Below are 25,697 nucleotides of genomic sequence, written 5' to 3' on the forward strand. Positions count from 1 at the left end.
TTGCTGCTTCCATAGCAGCTATGCACACCGCTTCGCATGTAGATCCCGCCACGACGCTCTGCTTGGAACTACACCAACTGACAACTCCACCATTCAATATAAATACGTATCCGGTTTGTGACTTAGAGTCATCTGTATCAGTGTCAAAGCTTGCATCGACCTAACCATTTATGACAAGATTTTTGTCACCTCCATAAATGAGAAATATATCCTAAGTCCTTTTCAGGTATTTTAGGATGTTCTTGACCGCTGCCCAGTGATCCACTCCTGGATTATTTCGGTACCTCCCTGCTAAACTAATAGCAGGGCACACAACAGGTCTGGTACACAGCATTGCATACATGATAGAACCTATGGCTGAGGCATAGGGAATGACTTTAATTTTCTCTCTATCTTCTGTAGTGGTCGAGCATTGAGTCTGACTCAACTTCACACCTTGTAACACAGACAAGAAACCTTTCTTTGATTGATCCATTTTGAACTTCTTCAAAACTTTATCAAGGTATGTGCTTTGTGAAAGTCCAATTAAGCATTGATAACCCGCAAGCATACGGGATAGTTGTAGCCTCTTTCGATAAGTAAGAGTGTCGAACCCAACGAGGAGCTAAAGGTAGAACAAATACTCTCTCAAGTCCTATCGGCCACTGATACGACTCTACGCACGCTTAGTGTTCGCTTTACCTAGAACAAGTATGAAACTAGAAGTACTTTGTAGGTGTGATAGGATAGGTTTGCAAGATAATAAAGAACACGTAAATATAAACTAGGGGCTGTTTAGATAAAGAAGCAATAAAGTAAATATAGCGAGTGTGGAAAAGTGGTGGTAGGAGTTGTGGAATTGTCCCTAAGAAATTGACTATGTTACTAGACCGGTAATCACTATTGCAATTCTATTTGAGGGAGAGGCATAAGCTAACATACTTTCTCTACTTGGATCATATGCACTTACGATTGGAACTCTAGCAAGCATCCTCAACTACTAAAGATTCATTAAGGTAAACCCCAACCATAGCATTAAAGCATCAAGTCCCCTTTATCCCATACGCAAACAACCTACTTACTCGGGTATGTGCTTCTGTCACTCACGCCACCCACCATAAGCAAATCATAAACATATTGCAACCCTATAGCGGGAACCCCTCACGCTTGCGCGACATGGAGGGCACAATAGGACAACACCAATAATAAAACATGCAACTCAAACCAATCATAGCAATTCATCAATCACCGATAAGACAACGAAAATCTACTCAGACATCATAGGATGGCAACACATCATTGTATAATAATATGAAGCATAAAGCACCATGTTCAAGTAGAGGGTACAGCGGGTTGCGGGAGAGTGGACCGCTGGATATAGATGGGGGAAGGTGATGGAGATGTTGGTGAAGATGATGGAGGTGTTGATGAAGATCGTGGTGATGATGATGGCCCCCGGCAGCGCTCCGGCGCCACCGGAAGCAAGGGGGAGAGAGACCCCCTTCTTCTTCTTCTTCCTTGACCTTCTCCCTAGATGGGAAAAGGGTTTCCCCTCTGGTACTTGGCTCCCATGGCTTGGGAGGGCGAGAGCCCCTCCGAGATTGGATCTATCTCTCTGTTTCTGTGTTCTGGGATCCTTCCCCTTCAACGTTTCTTTTATATCCGGAGATCCATAACTCCTATTGGGGTGAATCTTTCACCCAGATTTTTCTCATAAAATTAGCTTTCTTGCGGCAAAAGAAGAGCATCAACCACCTTACGGGTGGCCCACGAGAGTGCCAGGCGCGCCTAGGGGGGTGGGCGCGCCCCCTATCTCCTGGCCACCTCGGGCACCGTTTCGCGTTGATTCTTCCTCCGGAAAATCCCAAATATTCCAAAAATATTCTTCATCCGTTTTTATCCCGTTTGGATTCCGTTTGATATGAGTTTCCTGTGAAACATAAAACATGCAACAAACAGGAACTGGCACTGGGCACTGGATCAATATGTTAGTCCCAAAAAATAGTATACAAAGTTGCCAAAAGTATATGAAAGTTGAATAATATTGGCATGGAACAATAAAAAATTATAGATACGACAGAGACGTATCAAGCATCTTGATCTATCTCTATAGATCTTGATGCCCAATATGTAAGCAGCTCCACCGAGGTCTTTCATTCGAAAATTCTTATTCAAGTATCCTTTTATGCTATCTAGAAATTCTGCATTATTTCCCATCAACAATATGTCATCCACATATAATATTAGAAATTCTACAGAGCTCCCACTCACTTTCTTGTAAATACAGGCTTCTCCAAAAGTCTGTACAAAACCATATGCTTTGATCACATTATCAATGGGTATATTCCAACTCCGAGAGGCTTGCACCAGTCCATAAATGGATCGCTGGAGCTTGCACATGTTCTTAGCACCTTTTGGATCGACAAAACCTTCTGGTTGCATCATATACAACTCTTCTTTAAGAAATCCATTAAGGAATGTAGTTTTTACATCCATTTGCCAAATTTCATAATCATAAAACGCAACAATTGCTAACATGATTCGGATAGACTTAAGTATCGCTACAGGTGAGAAGGTCTCATCATAGTCAACTCCTTGAACTTGTTGAAAACCTTTCGCAACAAGTCGAGCTTTGTAGACAGTAACATTACTGTCAGCATCAGTCTTCTTCTTGAAGATCCATTTATTTTCTATGGCTTGCCGATCATCGGGCAAGTCCACCAAAGTCCACACATTGTTCTCATACATGGATCCCATCTCATATTTCATAACCTCAAGCCATTTTGCGGAATATGGGCTCATCATCGCTTCCTCATAGTTCGTAGGTTCATCATGGTCTAGTAACATGACTTCCAGAATAGGATTACCGTACCACTCTGGTGCGGACCGTACTCTGGTTGGCCTACGAGGTTTGGTAGTAATTTGATCTGAAGTTTCATGATCATCATCGTTAGCTTACTCACTAATTGGTGTAGGAATCATTGGAACTGATTTCTGTGGTAAACTACTTTCCAATTCAGGAGAAGGTACAATTACCTCATCAAGTTATACTTTCCTCCCATTCACTTCTTTCGAGAGAAACTCCTTCTCTAGAAAGGATCCATTCTTAGCAACGAATATCTTGCCTTTGGATCTGTGATAGAAGGTGTACCCAACAGTTTCCTTTGGGTATCCTATGAAGACGCATTTCTCCGATTTGGGTTCGAGCTTATCAGGTTGAAGCTTTTTCACATAAGCATCACAGTCCCAAACTTAATGAAATGACAGCTTGGGTTTCTTGCCAAACCACAATTCATATGGTGTCATCTCAATGGATTTAGATCATGCCCTATTTAACATGAATGCAACCGTCTCTAAAGCATAGCCCCAAAACAATATCGGTAAATCAGTAAGAGACATCATAGATCGCACCATATCTAATAAAGTACGGTTACGACATTCGGACACACCATTACGCTGTGGTGTTCCAGGTGGCGTGAGTTGCGAAACTATCCCACATTGTTTCTAATGAAGACCAAACTCGTAACTCAAATATTCTCCTCCGTGATCAGATCGTAGAAACTTTATTTTCTTGTTACGATGATTTTCCATTTCACTCTGAAATTTTTGAACTTTTCAAATGTTTCAGACTTATGTTTCATTAAGTAGATATACCCATATCTGCTCAAATCATCTATGAAGGTCAGAAAATAATGATACCCGCCGCAAGCCTCAACACTCATCGGACCGCGTACAACGGTATGTATTATTTCCAATAAGTCAGTGGCTCGCTCCATTATTCCCGAGAAGACAGTCTTAGTCATCTTTCCCATGAGACATGGTTTGCAAGCACCAAGTGATTCATAATCAAGTGATTCCAAAAGCCCATCAGCATGGAGTTTCTTCATACGCTTTACACCAATATGACCTAAACAGCAGTGCACAAATAAGTTGCACTATCATTATTAAGTTTGCATCTTTTGGCTTCAATATTATGAATATGTGTATCACTATGATCGAGATCCAACAAGAATAGACCACTCAACAAGGGTGCATGACCATAAAAGATATTACTCATATAAATAGAACAACCATTATTCTCTGATTTAAATGAATAACCGTCTCGCATCAAATTAAGATGCAGATAAAATGTTCATGCTCAACACTAGCATCAAATAGCAATTATTCAGCTCTAAAACTAATCCTGAAGGTAGATGTAGAGGTAGCGTGCCAATGGCGATCACATCGACCTTGGAACCATTTCTGAAGCGCATTGTCACCTCATCCTTAGCCAATCTTCGTTTAATCTTTAGCACTTGTTTCGAGTTGCAAATATGAGCAACAGAACCAGTATCAAATACATAGGCGCTACTACGAGCATTAGTAAGGCACACATCAATAACATGTATATCAAATATATCTTTCACTTTGCCATCCTTCTTATCTGCCAAATACTTGGGGCAGTTTCGCTTCCAGTGACCAGTCCCTTTGCAGTAGAAGCACTTAGTTTCAGGCTTAGGTCCAGACTTGGGCTTCTTCCCGAGAGTAGCAACTTTCTTGCTATTCTTCTTGAAGTTCCCCTTCTTCCCTTTGCCCTTTTTCCTGAAACTAGTGGTCTTGTTAACCATCAACACTTGATGCTCCTTCTTGATTTCTACCTCCGCAGCCTTTAGCATTGCGAAGAGCTCGGGAATTGCCTTTTCCATCCCTTGCATATTATAGTTCATCACGAAGCCTTTATAGCTTGGTGGCAGTGATTGAAGAACTCTGTCAATGACACTATCATCAGGAAGATTAACTCCCAGCTGAGTCAAGTGCTTATGGTACCCAGACATTCTAAGTATGTGTTCACTGACAGAACTATTCTCCTCCATCTTGTAGCTATAGAACTTGTTGGAGACTTCATATCTCTCAACTCGGGCATTTGCTTGAAATATTAACTTCAATTCTTGGAACATCTCATATGCTCCATGACGTTCAAAATGTCTTTGAAGTCCCGATTCTAAGCCATAAAGCATGGGACACTGAACTATCGAGTAGTCATCAGGTCGAGCTTGCCAGACGTTCATAACATCAACATCTGCTCTTGCAGCAGGCCTTGCACCTAGCGGTGCTTCAAGGACATAATTCTTCTATGCAGCAATGAGGATAATCCTCAAGTTACGGACCCAGTCTGTGTAATTGCTACCATCATATTTCAACTTAGCTTTCTCTAGGAACGCATTAAAATTCAAGGTAACGGTAGCACGGGCCATTGATCTACAACAACATAGATATGCAAAAAACTATCAGGACTAAGTGCATGATAAATTAAAGTTCAGTTAATCATATTACTAAAGAACTCCCACTTAGATAGACATCCCTCTAGTCATCTAAATGATCACGTGATCCATATCAACTAAACCATGTCCGATCATCACGTGAGATGAAGTAGTTTTCAATGGTGAACATCTCTATGTTGATCATATCTACTATAAGATTCATGTTTGACCTTTCGGTCTTAGTGTTCCGAGGCCATATCTGTACATGCTAGGCTCGTCAAGTTTAACCCGAGTATTCTGCACGTGCAAAACTGGCTTGCACCCATTGTATGTGAACGTAGAGCTTATCACACCCGATCATCACGTGGTGTCTCGGCACGACGAACTGTAGCAACAGTGCATACTTAGGGAGAACACTTATACCTTGAAATTTAGTGAGGGATAATGCTATCGCCGTACTAAGCAAAATAAGTGCATAAAAGATGAACATCACATGCAATCAAAATATGTGACATGATATGGCCATCATCATCTTGTGCCTTTGATCTCCATCTCCAAAGCATCGTCATGATCTCCATCATCACCGGCTTGACACCTTAATCTCCATCGTAGCATCGTTGTCGTCTCGCCAACTATTGCTACTACGACTATCGCTACCGCTTAGTGATAAAGTAAAGCAATTACATGGTGATTGCATTTCATACAATAAAGCGACAACCATATGGCTCCTTCCAGTTGCCGATAACTCTGTTACAAAACATGATCATCTCATACAACAATTTATATCACATCATGTCTTGACCATATCACATCACAACATGCCCTGCAAAAACAAGTCAGACATCCTCTACTTTGTTGTTGCAAGTTTTACGTGGCTGCTACTAGCTTCTAGCAAGAACCATTCTTACCTACACATCAAAACCACGACAGCGTGGTGACGGTGTTGATGATGTGATCTGCGCAGGGCTTCGCCGACGCTATGACCGGAGGAGTAAACAGTGGAGGGGGGCACCGCACACGGCAAAGAGAACAATTGATGTGCTTTGGGGTGCTCCCGTTCCCCCGTATATAAAGGAGGAGGGGAGGAGGCGACCGGCCTAGGGGGCGCGCCAAGTGTGGAGAGTCCTACCAGGACTCCCTAGTCCTAGTAGGATTCCCCTTTCCTTTCCGGAGAAGGGGAGAAGGGGAAAGAGGTGGAGGAGGAGAAGGAAAGGGGGGGGCGCCCCCACCCCTAGTCCAATTCGGTTTGGGCTGGGGGCGCGCGCCTCCACCTAGCCACTGCCTCCTCTCTTCCACTAAGTCCCATGAAGGCCCAATAGTCCCCCGGGGGGTTCGGTAACCTCCCGGTACTTCGAAACTTATCCGAAACTTCTCGAAACCATTCCGATGTCCGAATGTAACCTTCCAATATATCAGTCTTTACCTCTCGACCATTTTGAAACTCCTCGTCATGTCCGTGATCTCATCTGGGACTCCGAACAACCTTCGGTCACCAAAACACATAACTCATATAATACATATCGTCATCGAACGTTAAGCGTGTGGACCCCATGGGTTCGAGAACTATGTAGACATGATCGAGACACATCTCCGATCAATAACCAATAGCGGAACCTGGATGCTCATATTGGCTCCTGCATGTTCTACGAAGATCTTTATCGGTCAAACCGCACAGCAACATACGTTGTTCCCTTTGTCATCGGTATATTACTTGCCCGAGATTCGATCGTCGGTATCATCATACCTAGTTCAATCTCGTTATCGGCAAGTCGCTCTACTCGTTCCGTAATGCTTCATCCCGCAACTAACTCATTAGTCACATTGCTTGCAAGGCTTATAGTGATGAGCATTACCGAGAGGGCCCAGAGATACCTCTCCGATACACGGACTGACAAATCCTATTCTCGATCTATGCGAACCCAACAAAGACCTTTGGAGACACCTGTAGAGCATCTTTATAATCACCCAGTTATGTTGTGACGTTTGATAGCACACAAGGTGTTCCTCCGGTATTCGGGAGTTGCATAATCTCATAGTCAGAGGAACATGTATAAGTCATGAAGAAATCAATAGCAATAAAACTTAACGATCATTATGCTAAGCTAACGGATGGGTCTTGTCCATCACATCATTCTCTAATGATGTGACCCCATTCATCAAATGACAACACATGTCTATTGTTAGGAAACATAGACATGTTTGATTAACGAGCTAGTCAAGTAGAGGCATATATACTAGGGACACTTTGTTTTGTCTATGTATTCACACATGTACTAAGTTTCCGGTTAATACAATTCTAGCATGAATAATAAACATTTATCATGATATAAGCAAATATAAATAACAACTTTATTATTGCCTCTAGAGCATATTTCCTTCAAATAGCTTAATAGATTAATCGGAAGGGATAACTTTGAGGTGGTTTTGTACCCTACAAACAATTTCATCTTATGTTCTTCGCTAGATATGACCTTTGGAGTGACTCTTTGTCGCACGCTGAGGGATTGTTATATCATTCAATTATGTTAGCACTGTTGAGAGATTGCACTAGTGAAAGTATGAACCCCAGGCCTTATTTTCAAGCATTGCGATACCTTTTTGCTCACTTTTGTTACTTGTTACCTTGTTTTTTTTATTATTTCAGATTACAAAAACCTATATCTGCTATCCATACTACACTTGTATCGCCATCTCTTCGCCGAACTAGTGCAGTTATACAATTTACCATTTTACTTGGTGTGTTGGGACACAAGAGACTATTTGTTATTTGGTTGCAGGGTTGTTTAAGAGAGACCATCTTCATCCTGTGCGTCCCATGGATTGATAAACCTTAGGTCATCCACTTGAGGAAAATTTGTTGTGTCCTACAGAACTCTGTGCTTGGAGGCCCAACACGGGTCTACAAGAATAAGTTGTGTAGTAGACATCAGAGGGTCTTGGTCGTTCGAGGAGGAGGTGTGGCTATGCAGTCGCCGCCATCATCGTCGTCGTCATCGGAGAGGACGATGAGCCCCTACATCCAATGGACCACCCTGTCCTGCTCCCGCTTTAACTTGTCGATCCGAGCCTGCTCCACCGCTGCCTCCTTCGTCTCCCGCTCCGACTGCTCAATAGCAAGTCGGAGCGCTTTGGCGTTCTTCCGTCGGAGGTGGCGAGCGTCCGTCACCTCATCATGAGGGACTGGCGGTAGACCTATGCAAGGAGCCGCTCGTCCTCGTCGGGCTCCACCTGCATCCCGTGGCGGCGACGTGCGGACTCCTCCACCGCGTGTCTCTTCCGTGCTCGCTGCCTCTCGCGGCGCGTGCCCCATATTCCGGAGTGCGTGTGCGGGCTGGCAGCACGGGCACTAGCACCCGCCGCTGCCCGCGTGGAGGAGCGGCCGACAGGGGAAGGAGACGACGCAGGAGGGTGCGGACTGCGTTGTCCTGGCGGAGCTGTGCGCGGGCTGGGAGGGTCTAGCTCCGGCGTCCATGCATTGGTGGTGCGGGAGCTACGGCGACGCTTCTGATCTGGAGCCGCGCGCCGACGTCCACCTTGGGCTGCTCCAATGCAATGCTGAGGGCCATCTCCTCCTCGTAGTCGAGGTTGGAGCCGAAGTCGTTGCCGGAGCTGGACATCGGAGTGGATGGGATCGGAATCGAAGAGGGAGAGGAGAGGATGGAGCGAGAGAGAGTGAGCTATGGTTCAGAGTGAGGCGTCCGGATTGGGGTTTTTGTGGGACAGCTGTGGGACCGGTGGTGGGCCAGGCCTGTCAGGCGGCGCGCCCGGGCGTTCCCAGGTCGCACCATATCCACCCTACATTTGAATTAGATATGAGGGATGCCGGTCAGCCGGGCATTTGTCCATGATTTAAGAGGTTCGGTTGAGTCAGATTTTTCCTTACATGTTAGTCCGGGAGTTTTAGGCCGGTACAAGAGGTCTGGGTGTAGATGCTCTAACTAAATTACCTAAAAGTAAAATGGATCCGTTGCTGTTGCATTATAGGGAGGAAATCGCTCGAGGCCTTGTTTTCATCTATACCTAGCCATGGGAAGCCCGGCCCGACCCGACCCGAAAAAGCCCGACCCGGCTCGGCCAGGCACTGCCCACGGCCCGGGCTCGGGTCTAGATTTTGAGCCCAAAAGCCGGGCAGGGCTGGGCCCGGGCCTGTCATTTTTGCGTTTTTCTAAAGGTCGGGCCGGGCCGGCTCGAAGCCCGACGGGCTTTTATGTGTTCGGGCTGGGCTTGGGCCTAGAAAACAGGCCTGATGGCCGGGCCCGGGCTTGGGTTTTTTGCGTCAGGCTTGGCTAGGCCCGGCCCAAAGCCCAGCCCGGCCTGAGCTATGGCCAGGTATATTCTCGTCCCACTCTTCTTCTAATAAAATATGATTTGGCAGTTCTCGTGCCAATATTTTTTTTATAAAAAGTTTTGACTAGTGGTATTTTGCTATTCCCCCGTCGTATTCTGCTCGCTCCCACCGAAGAAACCCATCGAAACCCCCCTCCCCCAGAAAAATTCCCCAAATTTGTCCGGCCAAACTCATGGACGGAGATCGACGGACGCCGGCGGCCGCGGCCGCGGCCGCATCGGCGGCATCGGTCCTTGACGACGACAACCTCCTCCGCGAAATACTCCTCTGCGTCGCCTTCCCCACCAGCCTCGTCAACGCCGCCCTCGTCTGCAAGCGGTGGCTCCTCCTCGCCTCCGCCCCGGCCTTCCTCCGCCGCTTCCGCGAGCGCAACCCGCCCCGCCTCCTCGGCGTCTGCGTCGGCTACCCGGGCAGGTATCGCTTTGTGCCCCTCCCGCGGCAGCCCCCGGAGCTCGCCGCGCCCATACGCCGCGCGACCTCCTCCTGCGACGCCGCCTTCGCCCGCAGATGCCCGCGAATCAAGCACTGCCGGAGCGGCCGCCTCATCATCGAGGTATTCCACGCCGGCAGATTTGATCACCCCCTCGTGGTGCCGGTTCTCGCCGGGGAGTCTTCAACCGTCCTCCCACTAACCCTGCTGTCCCACGCCCACCGTAACTACTGGGAGAGGCGCACTCAATTCACTGAGCTGTTCCTACCCGAGGATGGGGGCCGCGACGGCATCACCTTGGTGAATCTGTGGAAGGACCGGCAAAAAGTGTATGCGGAGGTGTGCATCCTGAGATCTGGCCGATGGTGCGTCCCTGACATGGAATCAGAGATAGAGCCCCCAAATGGCACAGTCTTCCTTGAAATGCTACCACCCGTCCATGGCAAAGTCTTCATGGTGACCAACTCTGGGTACACCGTGGGTCTAGATTTGGCCACCAGGAGTCTTTTCACCCTTGAGCTACCAGCTGGAGTGCGGAGGAACTATATGCTCTCATGCGCCGAGGATGCAGGGATCTATCTTGTCAGTGCAGACGGGTTTCAGCTCAGTGTGTGGCTCCATCGGATGTCGGGCGATGATAATGATGCAGGCTGGCTGCTGCTGGACACATTTTGTGTCCATGAGGGTCATGCATGCACACCTCGTGCAGAGGACAGTTGGGTTCCTCCTCATGATGTTTGTCTTGATGTTGTTGCAGTCGGGGACAATGCCGACTTTGTCTTCTTGGATCATCCAGCAAGTGGCACTCTGTTTTATGTTCATCTGAGGAGCAGGGTGGTTGAGAAGGTCTACCGGAGGGGGGCAGATGAATGTGGATATAAACGTGCGGCTGCTGGCCACGTACGTGTATCCCCTGTTATGATGATCTGGCCGCCTATCTTCCCAGCGCAGAACGTGGGACATGAGGAATGACCCCCCTGTGTTTGATCGTTGTACTATCTAAACTGAGTATGGCTTCTGTAATAGAGAGGTATGTACTTTGAGTTATTTCTCTACCTAGAACAGTAGATATTGCTGTCATGTAAGTTGGGTCTTAAGAACCTATGTTCATTTCTGTAAAAAACCTGAAGTTTTCAGAGGTATACTGCAATATATCCAGCAAGACTGCACTGATCTTCTAAGCTGACAGTAGTTTGTATAAGATATATTCCATATATGAGGTAATGCTCGGTTGTGTAGAAGAACTTTGAATGGTGGCCAAATAAAAATGACAAGCAGCAACTGGAAGAGAAATAACACAGGGGGGTCAGTCATTTTGTATTTACATTAAAACTGACTTCTGTTTTCCATTTTGTATGTCCACAAAACTATAATCCACCCTTCATCACTAGTTCACTGCTGATAGATGCCATAGAAGTTTTATCCCAATGTCATGCAGAAAAAAATGTGACGTGTGATGTCCACGAACTCCATGACAATGGTATTCCTCGTTACACGCACAAATGGCAGAAATAGTAAATTAGAGTGCATCCAATCCTAGCTTGTCAGGAACCTGATGAATCATCAACTGAAGCATTGATTTGATTCATACCACCACCCATTTTTCTATGTATGGTACTAATAACTAAAGTTCAGCCTATCTCGAATCCTGATTCTTCTTCATTTTTACTCATTCGAGACATCATTACAAGAATATCAAAGATTAGCCAGGTTCCTGACCGTAGCTAACTGTATGGTTTTGCCCCCTCCCAAAAGCAAAGATTACAGGAGGTGCTAGAATTCATTAGATGGAGTTTTATCCCAAATTCGCAATGGCATCCAGAAAAGGAAAATGTGCTGCATGATGTCCACAACTCCACACAATTGGTATTCCTTCTCACGCACAAATGGCAAAAGACAAGGAATTATAGTGTATCTAAACCTACCTTATCTGGAATCTGATGAAACAGCTGAAGCATTGATTCAGTTGATACCACCAAAATTCAGCCTATCTCGAATCTTGATTCTTCACACCATTTTTCTATATACCATACTAACAACAAAAGTTCAGCCTGTCTCGGATCTTGATTCTTCTTCATCTTTACTTATTCGAGACGCTATTAAAGAATTATTGAAGATCAGCCACTCCCCTGGCCATAGCTAACTGTATGATTTTGGCCCCTCCCAAAAGGTGGTAGCTAGAACTAAGTTTTCTTGCCATGTCTCCTTTGATACAATGACAAAATCACCATAGGAACAGTGCCATTTTTATACCTTTGAATGTAATTTCTATGAAAGGAAAGGTAAATGGTGAACTTGTGGCTTTATCTATAAAGTCGGGCTAACGCCTTTTCTCTAAAAAAAAATGGTGAACTCAAGATTTTCTCGTTTGGTCTGTATAATCTTCAGTGGTTGGCTGGTTGCTTAACTAAAATCTGGTCTAGAAAGGATAAAAGTACAGTCAAGTCAAGGAATTCGAAACAGTCAAACCGATATCTCTCCCTTTATGATGATCTGGCTGCCTGTTTTCCCGGCACGGAATGTAGGGCATGATCAGGTGGAAAGTTCCCCCCTGCGTTTGATCTTTGTAATATCTTCACTGGGTATGACTTCTGTAATAGGAAGGTATGTTGCTGATGAGGTAATGGAAATTGATGAGGGAAAAATTATCCAGATTGGTTTGATTGCATCTCCTTTGACTAATGTATGTTGTTTCACTATGTTTAATTCCACTCCTTAGTTTGAAACGTGTTTTTGCATGCATTGATTTTTTCATGACTGTCTAACAATGTGTGCAACTCTATCTGCAGTCGTGCAAGATTCATCTTAATAACATCTGTCATTTCATTAAATGAACTTGAAGTTTCACAGAAGCGTATTGTGAGATATCAACCAGAACTGCACTGAATCTTCTAAGCTTGACTGCAGTGTTTATAAGATATTTTCCAATATGAAGACTTGTTGATAATGAAGATTTTATCATGGCGATCAGTAGTGTAAAAATTCCTTGGGAAGACAGGTAAGTAAAAATGAGGAGCAGCAATTGGAACAGAATGACTGAAAGTACAACTTGTGGTAGGGAAGCTTCATTTGTGTTCTGGACAGGTATGGCTCAAATGATACAACAAGGTGAGCATGTTGAAAGTTAGTTGTGATATCCATCTTCCACATTAGAAGTTATTTATTTTTTCCAAAATATTTTTGTCCAGTCCGTCCATCATCACTAGTTCACTACTTGTAGTTGTAGGGGAGATTTTTAGGTGTGTTTTCTACTTAATTTTGTGGTATCCATTAGATAAAGGGGTTTTAGATGTGATGCATCATGTCCACTGGTATTCCTTCTCACGCACAAATGGCAAAAGAGGCAATTAGAGTGTATCTAAACCTAGCTTAATCAGGAACCTGTTAAATCATCAGCTGAAGAATTGATTCAGTTGGTACCACAAAATTTAAGCCTATCTCGAATCTTGATTCTTCACGCCATTTTTCTATGTATGATACTAACAACAAAAGTTCAGCCTGTCCCGAATCTTGATTCTTCTTCATCTTTACTTATTCGAGACACTATTTAAAAATAAATATCAAGGATCAGCCACCCTCGTGGTCATAGCTAACTGTATGATTTTGGCCTCTCCGAATTCTCAAAAGCAAAGATTAGAAAAGGTGGTTGAATAGAACCTTTAGACAGAGAACATATATTCTTCCCGATTAGCCACATCTCATAGAGATTCCCTTGCACCTCAATCAAGCCTGCAACACTGCGCCGACCACTCCCTCTTCACCCGCCGCAGTCATCTATAAATAAGCACCGTTGGATCATCACCATCATCCAACTCCAAGAAACCACAGCCTACATCAAGCTCAAGTTAAGTGAGCTGACCAGAATATATCGATCACAAAACCCGAAGAACAGCAGCATACAGGCTAGCCACCAATTCGCTTGATCTGCAATGGCAGAAACTGTGACGAAGCTGGTGTCACAGCGGGCGGTGGTGATCTTCGGGGCGAGCAACTGCTGCATGTGCCACGCAGTGAAGACGCTCTTCACGGAGCTGGGCGTGAGCTGGGTGGTGCACGAGCTGGACAAGGACCCCCGCGGGAAGGACGTCGAGAGGGCGCTCGCCAGCATGGTCAGACGGAGCCCGCCCGTGCCAGCGGTCTTCATCGGTGGCAGGCTCGTCGGTCCCACAGACAAGGTCATGACGCTGCACCTCAGTGGCCAGCTGGTGCCGCTCCTCCGCCAGGCCGGCGCCCTTTGGCTCTGAACTGAAGAGTCAGGGACAGCAGTGGCTGTGCGTGCGTGCAGTTATGCGTGATCATAAGAGATCATATAGTGCGTGCAGTGCAGCTACATAATTTTGGAAAGGTCATCAAACATATTAAGGGTCATGATCTTTCAGTTGTACCTCTTGTTGTCATATGACAGAAGGAAAGGATGTTTGGCAAGAGATGAGCATCCTGAGCAATATAAAAGGAGCTTATGCTTATCTTGTGTTGATTAATTTAGCTAGCTGTTGTGCTAAGGCCGTGAGAGAATCCACGGTATATATAGAGCCTGTTCGGAACCTCTCCAATCTCAAAACTCCGCTCCGCACTGTAGAGGAAACGAGGAGCTCGGTTTGAGCCACTCCCTGAAATTGTGCTGCCACTCCCTCTGCTCCGGGAACCGCAGTTCTGGAGCAGAGAGGATCCGAACAGGTCCATAGTATCATATCACACACATTTTTCTCGGAGCCATAGAATACTCCGTAGATAACCGGAGTGATTCCGAGAGGTTAGTATGTTTATGTAGATACCTGATCCAGTGAGCTCAGTTTGTTGAGGTAGATGCACTGGCCCAATTGGCTCGGCATGCTGAGTGCTGATGTGGCACACTGCATTTGAAAGATACTGCTGATGTGGCACACTGCATTTGGAAGACACTGCTGATGTGGCACACTGCATTTGAAAGACACTCTGCTGATGTGGCACACTGCATTTGTAAGACACTATGCTGATGTGGCACACTGCATTTGAAAGACACTGCTGATGGCATGGCGTATTCATATGTAGTATCTCTTGCCAGGATAGTTCCTTTGGTGCCAAGGCAAAATCCTGAAAGTGATGGGTACTCCCACCGTTCCTAAATATAAGTCTTTTTAGAGATTCCACTATGGACTACATACGGAGCAAAATGAGTGAACTACACTCTAAAATATGTCTATACATATCCGTATGTAGTTTGTAGTGGAATCTCTAAAAAGACTTACATTTAGGAACGGAGGGAGTATATATCATGCATGGGAAGAAACCAAATTTTACATGAAAACAATTTGACGTTGAGCTCAGTATCCTCCAAGACGCAAACTTGTCAGTTTCCATCATCAAACTTTGGTGCCTGTGTCAACGCCCCTGACGGAGAAGCCCCACCAGCAGACGTGGCCCAGCACGGACAGGCGCGGTCCAGCCGCGCCCGCAAGCCCAACAGCAAGTACCTCGGCCCTGAATGGAAGACGGCCCAGCCCAGGACTACCACCACTACTTAAGCGCATCTCACTCACAAGCGAAGGCATCCAGTGGATCCCCGAACCCGGCGGCGGCGGCTACCTGACCTAGTTCATCTCGCAAGAACACTAGCCCCTTTCTTGTAATCCGATCTGTACCAGCTACCACTTCAGAGAGTTGTAATAGATCGATTCCACTAGTTGCTACTATATCCTGTCCCTCACAGCCTGCTTGCGATGAAACCCAAAACCGTCGAGAGCAGAGCAGAGTCAAGAACGCAGGAAGCAGGGCAGAGCCAGAAAGGAGAAATTGAGCTGCTGCTATGGCCCGTTTGCCATGTCACCGCTGAAACAAATCAATATAGGCAGCCTAGGCGGTCGTAGTTTATTTTTTTTTTTCTAAAAAGAGCAACACAAGGTCAGGTGATTCTTGGGATTCGTATCCAGACCGTCTTCTGACGTAAAAAGAACTGCTGCCGAGGGACGTAGATCGGCCAGCACCGTCCATCCATCATCTATCATCTGGCGTAAAAAGAAATACTGCCGAGGGAATCGATCCTGGAGACGACCCGATTCCCTCACGGCTGCCTTTTCTGTTGGTCTGTCGCCGTTTGTACTTCAAATTTCAACTATCAATTTCTTTCATGACAAAAGGGAAACCTTGAACAATTTCAAATTAATGTGATGATGAAAGATTGATCTAGTTGTGTGAGCCCTTCACGAGGAAGACAACAAGAGGAAGACAGACGCACAAAATCGAAGAGCAGGGTAGCTCGTCCCGATGGTGATCGTTTCTTCTGCCAAGGGAAGGCGACCTTTTTCGTTGTGGTCTCGTTCTCACGCCTTTCCTACTCGTACATTAGTTCTTCCTGTGTTCAGTCTTGTGATGACTCTAGAATATCAAATTAAAAAAAAAGGTGATTATCGTGTACCAGCCCGTGGTTGGATGGTTAGGAGGATAGTGGTATCCCCAGCCCATCAGATTTCAAGTCCTACACTTGACATTGGTGCTCGCATTATTCCTGAATTTATTTCAGGCTTCCGGTGATGTTTGTTCAGTGGGCGGAGATGTTCCCCTCGACTGCGAGGCGCCAGCGGTGACTTTGTAAAACCTCAATATGGTATATCAGCTCAGTCTCTTAAAGGTGCTCATAGGGATATGATGTGTGTGCGTATGTTCATAGGGATGAATAAATGCTCATGTATGTGAGCTACTTTGATTGTACCGTGTTAAAAAAAGTTGATTAATGAGAGCTCCGTTGATGTGTTTAGGGGGTTGCACCGAAGAAGTGTCCTGAGAATTACACTAGTAATCCATCATTTCATGGATTAAAAAAAATCTTGTATTGAACATTAATACATAACTCAACTTGCTCCTGTTCTCTCACCAAACTTGTCGGCCAATGTGTTGCAGTCCCTCCTACCCTTACGTTGAACTGGGCTGCACTGTCGTCTGTGGGTTGTAGTTCGCGGCGCAGGTCTGGTGATGGATGGTGTTGGGTTTACGCCAGACGATCTACTTCCGATTCTTGGGACCTTTCACGCTCGATTTATGACTTGAGACAGAAATATAATATAATTCACTTGGAGAGAGTGTAGTTAGATATACTACTAGATGTGTGCAGGTATGCTTGGGATGCGTAATTTTTGTCAATTTGCATATGTGGCCGAGTAGGGACACACTAAGCTAGTGCAGTGTAAAAACCATGTTCTGCACATCGTTTGGTATACTACATTGCACCACCGAGCACTTCAATGCCTGGCGTTTGGTTGCCATGCAGTTCGGGTTTAAGGCCGTGAACGTGCAAAACATGGCGTTTGGTTGAGCACGACATGTGATGTTCTCACCTCTCCTCACTTCACACTGTATATGTGGTGAACTACACACTACATTATTAGAACATCACGCTACAAATGCAATACGAATTAAACAATTTTGCAATGAAATAGTAGTTCGTCCTAGCTCCTAACAAATAGCACCACAAGTTAATAGCCATGTGGCTTAATAGGGGATAGTTCATCGATGACTTAATTAGGGGGTGTCCATCATGTGTTGTTGTTGCTTCTTCCTGTCATGCTGTTGCTGATACTTCATCTTCATCTGCTACTGCTTCCTCTCCTGTTGTTGATGTTGTTCTTCAGATCCTTGTGGTTCATCTGTTTGCCCATATTGCCTCAGCCCATTCCATCCTTTTGGTCTTCCAAGCTTCACTGTCATGTGCCTCCACACCATGAAGGGAGTCATCATCATCGGCAGTCACATCTTCCTCCTCCGACCCGAACTCTTCATAACCCCGTTGCAGGATCTAGTTATGCAGAATGCAACAAACAAGAACAAGCTTAACTTGAGTGGGGTAAGGGTGGAATGGCTTCTGATCCAAGATCTTAAATCGATTCTCCAGAGCTTCAAATGCCCTCTCAACCGTGACTCTAAGGCTGGAGTGTCTGAGATCGAACAATTCTTGCGCAATCCTAGGGTAGTTCCTAGAAGAGAACTCATTCATATGGTACCTGGTTTTCCTGAAGGGTGGAAGAATACCAGGCCAACATGCATAGCCAGCATATCCTAGGTTGAACTTGCCATCAAGGTTATTGATGCTATCATGCCTTGCCATGCTGTCAGCAAGAATTTAGCATCATGGGGCGATCCGTCCCAGCCAACCAACACATATGTGAACTTCAGATCGAAGTCAACAGCAGCAAGAACATTCTAGCTAGTGTATTGCTTTCTACCCCCTATATGTTGTAGCATGTGGCACTCTAGCAGTGATGTGAGTACAATCTATGGTGCCAATACAATCATGTGATGGCATGCAAACGTATTCCTATGGCTATATGACAACATTACAAGCATGTTATGTCATGAAATACGAGTAATGCTCACCTTCAAATACGGATACCATCTTGGGCTCGTGGGAATCTTGTGCCGAGTTTGCCCGGCTGGTGCCGTAATCATCTCCCCTCTGGAGCCCCCCAATGGCATACAACACTTGTTTGAAATATCGAGAAATGGTCTCATTGGAGCTCCTGAATGTGTTGTGAATAACCCCGAACTTCTGATTATGACCGATGGCATGAAGGACACATGGCAACTTGCTCTTCCACAGAGGTGTGGATGTTATCTTTTAGTAACACCATGTTCCTAAAGGTCTTCACAAGCATGGCAAATGGTGCTCGACGCATTCAAAGCATGTTAGCATCAACATCGTTGTTGTTGTGGATGTGGTTCAGATTGGCGATCCTCTTTGTATCTTGGATGAACAATGGACCATACCTAATGACAAGATTTTCACTACGACGAACTGCTCTTTGGTAAACAAACACCATCTAGGCCCGTATCACTGCTATGAGTGTTGCTTACTAAATCACCAACTTTGTTCGTTCATCTAGACATCGATGTATTGGTAAGCAATGGCAAAATCTAAGCAACATCATGCCTAGTGAATGAATATAGGAGGGGGGGGGGGGTTGTATGCTTACCAGGTTTGGAGCTGACGAGGAGGACGGAGGCCATGGCTGAGACGAGGACGATGAGACAGAGCCGGAGAAGAAGGGGAGAAGCAGCTCCTGCTAGCGGTTAGTGATACTGGCGCCAACATCGTCGACGCTTGCGCGGATCTAAGTCACCGCCGTCGGTGGAGAACTGAGGAGAGGATAGTCCTAGAGCAAGAGGTGAGCGAGCAATGGGGGTGAGCCTAGATTTCCTAACATCCTGCGCGGTAGATTTCGGCTTGCCGCCATCTCCGCGCCTGATCCCCCTACATCGTCGTGCACGGCGTTTGACTTTTTGCGTCCAACTCATCCTGGTTCGCTGGAAGGTCCATGCGAGCATCCTAGCGAGCCAGGCTGTGGGATGCTTTAAGGTCCATGCGCGTGCAAGCTAGGCCCCCAAGTATGCTACCAAACGCATTTTGGCACCCACTGGGCCTGCTTGGGGGATATGCAAGTAATCAAATACATCCTTGGTGATTCGAGTGTGTGGTGGTAGGGGTCAGTAGCAGCACAAATTCGCGTTATCCTATCCTCCTATTTATTCATTCACTCACTCGTACTGCGGCGCGCCAACAGAGCGCGATGCGATCGATGGATGTGATAACCCACAAGTATAGAGGATCGTAACAGTTTTCGAGGGTAGATTATTCAACCCAAATTTATTGATTCGACACAAGGGGAGCCAACGAATATTTACAAGTATTAGCAGTTGAGTTGTCAATTCAACCACACCCGGAGAACTAAATATCTGCAGCAGAGTGCTCAGTAGCACAGTAGTATGATAATTTGATAGAAGTGGTAGCAGCAATAGTAACGGTAACAGTAACAATAGCAGTTTTATAGTGATTGTAACATCAGTAATAACTTAGCAAAGATCAATATATGAAAAGCATAGGTATTGCATTAGTGATGGATAATTATGCTGGATGACATTCATCATGTAACAGTCACAACCTAGAGCGACAGAGAACTAGCTCCAATTTATCAATGTAATGTAGGCATGTATTCTGTATATAGTCATACATGCTTATAACAAGAACTTGCATGACATCTTTTGTCCTACCCTCCCGTGGCAGCAGGGTCCATAAAGAAACTAAGGGATATTAAGGCCTCCTTTTTATAAAGAACTGGAACAAAGCATTAGCACTTAGTGAATACATGAACTCCTCTGATACGTCCATTTTGCATCATGCTTTTATATCGATATTTATTGCATTATGGGTTGTTATTACACGGTTATGTCACAATACTTATGGCTATTCTCTCTTATTTTACAAGGTTTAACATGAAGAGGGAGAATGCCGGCAGCTGGGATTCTGGGCTGGAAAAAGAGTAAACATTGGAAACCTATTCTGCATAGCTCCAAAAGTCCTGAAACTCCACGGAAGTCATTTTTGGAATTAATGATAATTATTCAGCAAAAGAAATACCTGGGGGGGGGGTGGCACCCACCGTCCACGAGGGTGGGGGGCGCGCATGCCCCCCTGCCTCGTGGCCCCCCTAGCAGCCCTCCGGTGGTCATCTTCTGTTACATGCAGTCTTTTACCCTGCAAAAAATCATAAGCAAGCTTACGGGATCAAATTCCGCCGCCACGAGGCGGAACCTTGGCGGAAGCAATCTAGGGCTCCGGCGAAGCTGTTATGTCGGGGAAACTTCCCTCCGGGAGGGGGAAATCATCACCATCATCATCACCAACGATCCTCTCATCGGGAGGGGGTCAATCTCCATCAACATCTTCACTAGCACCATCTCCTCTCAAACCCTGGTTCATCTCTTGTATCCAATCTTTGTACCCAAACCTCAGATTGGTACCTGTGGGTTGCTAGTAGTGTTGATTACTCATTGTAGTTGATGCTAGTTGGTTTATCTGGTGGAAGATCATTTGTTCAGATCCTTAATGCATATTAATACTCCTCTGATCATGAACATGAATATGCTTTGTGAGTAGTTACATTTGTTCCTGAGGACATGGGTGAAGTCTTGCTATTAGTAGTCATGTGAATTTGGTATTCGTTTGATATTTTGATGAGATGTATGTTGTCTCTCCTCTAGTGGTGTAATGTGAATGCCGACTACATGACACTTCACCATTATTTGGGCCTAGAGGAAGGCATTGGTAAGTAATAAGTAGATGATGGGTTGCTAGAGTGACATAAGCTTAACCTAGTTTATAAGTTGCTTCGTAAGGGGCTGATTTGGATCCATATGTTTCATGCTATGGTTAGGTTTACCTTAATACTTCTTTTGTAGTTGCGGATGCTTGCGATAGGAGTTAATCATAAGTGGGATGCTTGTCCAAGAAAGGGCAGTACCCAAGCACCGGCCCACCCACATATCAAATTATCAAAGTAACTAACGCGAATCATATAAAAACTAGCTTGACGATAATTCCCATGTGTCCTCAGGAGCGCTTTTCTCATTATAAGAACTTTTCCAGGCTTGTCCTTTGCTACAAAAAGGATTGGGCCACCTTGCTGCACTTTATTTACTTTCATTGCTTGTCACCCATTACAAATTATCTTATCACAAAACTATTTGTTACCTACAATTTCAGTGCTTGCAGAGAATACCTTACTGAAAACCGCTTGTCATTTCCTTCTGCTCCTCGTTGGGTTCGACACTCTTGCTTATCGAAAGGACTACGATAGATCCCCTATACCTGTGGGTCATCAAGACTCTTTTCTAGTGCCATTTTTAGGGAGTGAAGCGCCTTTGGTGAGTGGAACTTGGTAAGGAAACATTTATATAGTGTGCTGAAATTTACTGTCACTTGTTACTATGGAAACTAATCCTTTGAGGGGCTTGTTCGGGGTATCTTCACCCCGACCAGTAGAGCAAAGAGTTGCTCCTCAACCTACTGAACCTACTGAAAATGTTTACTTTGATATTCCTTCGGGTATGGTAGAGAAACTGCTAGCTAATCCCTTTGCAGGAGATGGAACATTGCATCCTGATTTACACCTTATCTATGTGGATGAAGTTTGTGGATTATTTAAGCTTGCAGGTATGACCGATGATGTTGTTAAGAACAAGGTCGTCCCTCTATCTTTGAAGGAAGACACATTGACATGGTATAGGCTATGTGATGATACGGGATCTTGGGACTATAAACGATTGAAATTGGAATTTCACCAGAAGTTCTATCCTATGCATCTTGTTCATCGTGATCTTAATTATATATATAATTTTTGGCCTTGCGAAGGAGAAAGCATCACTCAAGCTTGGGGGAGTCTTAAGTCAATGTTATATTCATGCCCCAATCATGAGTTCTCAAGAGAAGTGATTATTCAAAAAATGTATGCTCGGCTTTCTCTCAATGATCGCACCATGCTCGATACTTCTTGTGTTGGGTCTTATATGATGAAGACTATTGAATTAAAGTGGGATTTATTGGAAAGAATTAAACGCAACTCCGAAGATTGGGATTCGGACGATGGTAAGGAGTCAGGTATGACACCTAAGTTTGATTGTGTTAAATCTTTTATGGATACCGATACTTTTCGTGGATTTAGCACTAAATATGGACTTGACTCTGAGATAGTAGCTTCCTTCTGTGAATCATTTGCTACTCACGTTGATCTCCCTAAGGAGAAGTGGTTTAAATATAATCCTCCCACTGAAGTAAAAGTAGTTGCACCTGTTACAGTTGAAGAAAAGACTATCACTTATAATGATCCCATTGTTCCTACTACTTATGTTGAGAAACCACCATTCCCTGTTAGGATAAAGGATCATGCTAAAGCTTCAACTGTGGTTCGTAAGAGTAATACTAGAACATATACACCTCCTGATCAAATTAAAGTTGAACCTAGTATTGCTATGGTTAAAGATCTCTTGGCCGATAATATTGATGGGCATGTTATTTATTTCTGTGAACAGGCTGCTAACATTGCTAGACCTGATTCTAAGATACATAGACCTGTTGTAAGCATGCCTGTTATTTCTGTTAAAATAGGAGATCATTGTTATCATGTCTTATGTGATATGGGTGCTAGTGCTAGTGCAATAACTTTTTCCTTATATGAAGAAATTATGCATGATATCGCACCCGCTGAAATAGAAGATATTGATGTTACAATTAAGCTTGCAAATAGAGATACTATTTCACCAATGGGGATTGTTAGAGATGTCGAAGTCTTGTGTGGGAAAGTTAAATACCCTGCTGATTTTCTTGTTCTTGGTTCCCCACAAGATAGCTTTTGTCCCATTATATTTGGTGGACCCTTCTTGAATACTGTCAATGCTAGGATTGATTGCAAAAAGGATGTTGTTACAATTGGCTTGGGGGATATGACACATGAGTTTAATTTTGCTAAGTTTCGTAGACAACCCCATGATAAAGAATTGCCTAGTAAGGATGAAATTATTGGTCTTGCTTCTATTGCCGTGCCTCCTACTAATCCGTTAGAAAAATATTTGCTAGACCATGAAAATGATATGTTTATGAATGAAAGAAGGGAAATAGATGAAGTATTCTGTAAACAGGGTCCTATTTTAAAACACAACTTACCTATTGAAATCCTAGGGGATCCTCCTCCACCCAAGGGTGATCCCGTGTTTGAGCTTAAACCATTACCTGATACTCTTAAATATGCTTATCTTGATGAAAAGAAGATATATCCTGTTATTATTAGTGCTAACCTTTCATAGCAGGAAGAGGAAGATTATTGAAAACTCTGAAGAAGCATCGTGCTGCTATTGGATATACTCTTGATGATCTTAAGGGCATTAGTCCCACTCTATGCCAACACAAAATAAAATTGGAATAAGATGCCAAACAAGTTAGAGATCATCAACGATGGTTAAATCCTAAGATGAAAGAAGTGGTAAGGAAGGAAATACTAAAGCTCCTTGAGGCAGGTATAATTTATCCCATTGCTGATAGTCAGTGGGTAAGTCATGTCCATTGTGTACCTAAGAAGGGAGGTATTACTGTCGTTCCTAATGATAAAGATGAATTGGTCCCGCAAAGAATTATTACATGTTATAGGATGGTAACTGATTTCCGCAAATTAAATAAAGCTACTAAAAAGGATCATTACCCTTTACCTTTTAATATTGATCAAATGCTAGAAAGACTATCCAAACATACACATTTCTGCTTTTTAGATGGTTATTCTGGTTTCTCTCAAATACTTGTGTCAGCAGACAATCAAGCAAAGACTACTTTTACTTGCCCTTTTGGTACTTTTGCTTATAGACACATGCCTTTTGGTTTATGTAATGCACCTGCTACCTTTCAAAGATGCATGATGGATATATTCTCTGGCTTCTGTGAAAAGATTTGTGAGGTATTCATGGATGATTTCTCCGTCTATGGGTCCTCCTTTGATGATTGCTTGAGCAACCTTGATCGAGTTTTGCAGAGATGCGAAGACACTAGTCTCGTCTTGAATTGGGAAAAGTGCCACTTTATGGTTAATGAAGGCATTGTCTTGGGGCATAAAATTTCTGAAAGAGGTATTGAAGTTGATAAAGCTAAAGTTGATGCTATTGAAAAGATGTCGTGTCCCAAGGACATTAAAGGTATAAGAAGTTTCCTTGGTCATGCCGGTTTTTATAGGAGGTTCATTAAGGACTTTTGTAAAATCTCTAGGCCTCTGACAAATATATTGCAAAAAGATATTCCCTTTGTCTTTGATGATGATTGTGTAGAAGCATTTGAAATACTTAAGAAAGCTTTGATTTCTGCACCTATTGTTCAACCACCTGATTGGAATTTACCCTTTGAAATTATGTGTGATGCTAGCGATTATGTTGTAGGTGCTGTTCTAGGATAAAGAGTCGATAAGAAGTTAAATGTTGTTCAATATGCTAGTAAAACTCTTAAGCACTTCACAGAGAAACTATTCTACTACTGAAAAAGAATTCTTAGCAGTTGTATGTGCTTGTGATAAGTTCAGACCTTGTATTGTTGATTCTAAAGTAACTATTCACACTAATCATGCTGCTATTAAATATCTTATGGAAAAGAAAGATGCTAAACCTAGACTTATTAGATGGGTTCTCTTGCTCCAAGAATTTGACTTGCATATTATTGATAGAAAGGGAGTTGAGAACCCCGTTGCAGACAACTTATCTAGGTTAGAGAATGTTCTTGATGATCCACTACCTATTGATGATAGCTTTCCTGATGAACAATTAGCGGTCATAAATGCTTATCGTACTGCTCCATGGTATGCTGATTATGCTAATTACATTGTTGCTAAATTTATACCACCTAGTTTCACATACCAGCAAAAGAAAAAGTTCTTTTATGATTTAAGACATTACTTCTGGGATGACCCACACCTTTATAAAGAAGGAGTAGATGGTGTTATTAGACGTTGTGTACCTGAGCATGAACAGGAACAGATCCTACGCAAGTGTCACTCCAAGGCATATGGAGGACACCACGCTGGAGATAGAACTGCACATAAGGTATTGCAATCCGGTTTTTATTGGCCTACTCTCTTCAAAGATGCCGTAAGTTTGTCTTGTCTTGTGATGAATGTCAAAGAATTGGTAATATTAGTAGACGTCAAGAAATGCCTATGAATTATTCTCTTGTTATTGAACCATTTGATGTTTGGGGCTTTGATTATATGGGACCGTTTCCTGCCTCTAATGGATATACACATATTTTAGTTGTTGTTGATTACGTTACTAAGTGGGTAGAAGCTATTCCAACTAGTAGTGTGATCATAACACCTCTATTAAGATGCTTAAAGAAGTTATTTTTCCGAGGTTTGGAGTCCCTAGATAC

The 25,697-nt window shown here is 44.1% G+C and overlaps 2 protein-coding genes across 4 annotated transcripts; both read left to right on the plus strand.

Moving 5' to 3' along the window:
* The first annotated feature begins 9,668 nt into the window (after positions 1 to 9,668).
* LOC123072282 (uncharacterized) lies at positions 9,669 to 13,879 on the plus strand. Of its 3 annotated transcripts, none has more exons than XR_006434978.1 (2): positions 9,669 to 11,027; positions 12,787 to 13,879. XR_006434978.1 is itself a non-coding variant. In XM_044495848.1 (1 exon), the coding sequence occupies exon 1, from the start codon at positions 9,740 to 9,742 to the stop codon at positions 10,967 to 10,969; it is 1,230 nt and encodes a 409-aa protein (XP_044351783.1). In that variant the 5' UTR covers positions 9,669 to 9,739; the 3' UTR covers positions 10,970 to 11,178. The 3 variants fall into 3 exon arrangements, 1 of the variants encoding a protein (XP_044351783.1); XR_006434979.1 differs by having other exon boundaries at positions 12,905 to 13,879; XM_044495848.1 differs by lacking the exon at positions 12,787 to 13,879 and having other exon boundaries at positions 9,669 to 11,178.
* Positions 13,880 to 13,901: 22 nt separating this feature from the next.
* On the plus strand, positions 13,902 to 15,000 carry LOC123072283 (putative glutaredoxin-C2). The gene has a single exon (XM_044495849.1). The coding sequence runs from the start codon at positions 13,927 to 13,929 to the stop codon at positions 14,239 to 14,241; it is 315 nt and encodes a 104-aa protein (XP_044351784.1). The 5' UTR covers positions 13,902 to 13,926; the 3' UTR covers positions 14,242 to 15,000.
* Positions 15,001 to 25,697: the final 10,697 nt, after the last annotated feature.

This window comes from Triticum aestivum, chromosome 3B, assembly GCF_018294505.1.
Source record: "Triticum aestivum cultivar Chinese Spring chromosome 3B, IWGSC CS RefSeq v2.1, whole genome shotgun sequence".
Taxonomy (NCBI): Eukaryota; Viridiplantae; Streptophyta; class Magnoliopsida; order Poales; family Poaceae; genus Triticum; species Triticum aestivum.

Bases quoted from the DNA above. Each gene is read 5' to 3' on its own strand.
- LOC123072283 (XM_044495849.1), top strand. From the start codon at position 13,927: ATGGCAGAAACTGTGACGAAGCTGGTGTCACAGCGGGCGGTGGTGATC.
- LOC123072282 (XM_044495848.1), top strand. From the start codon at position 9,740: ATGGACGGAGATCGACGGACGCCGGCGGCCGCGGCCGCGGCCGCATCG.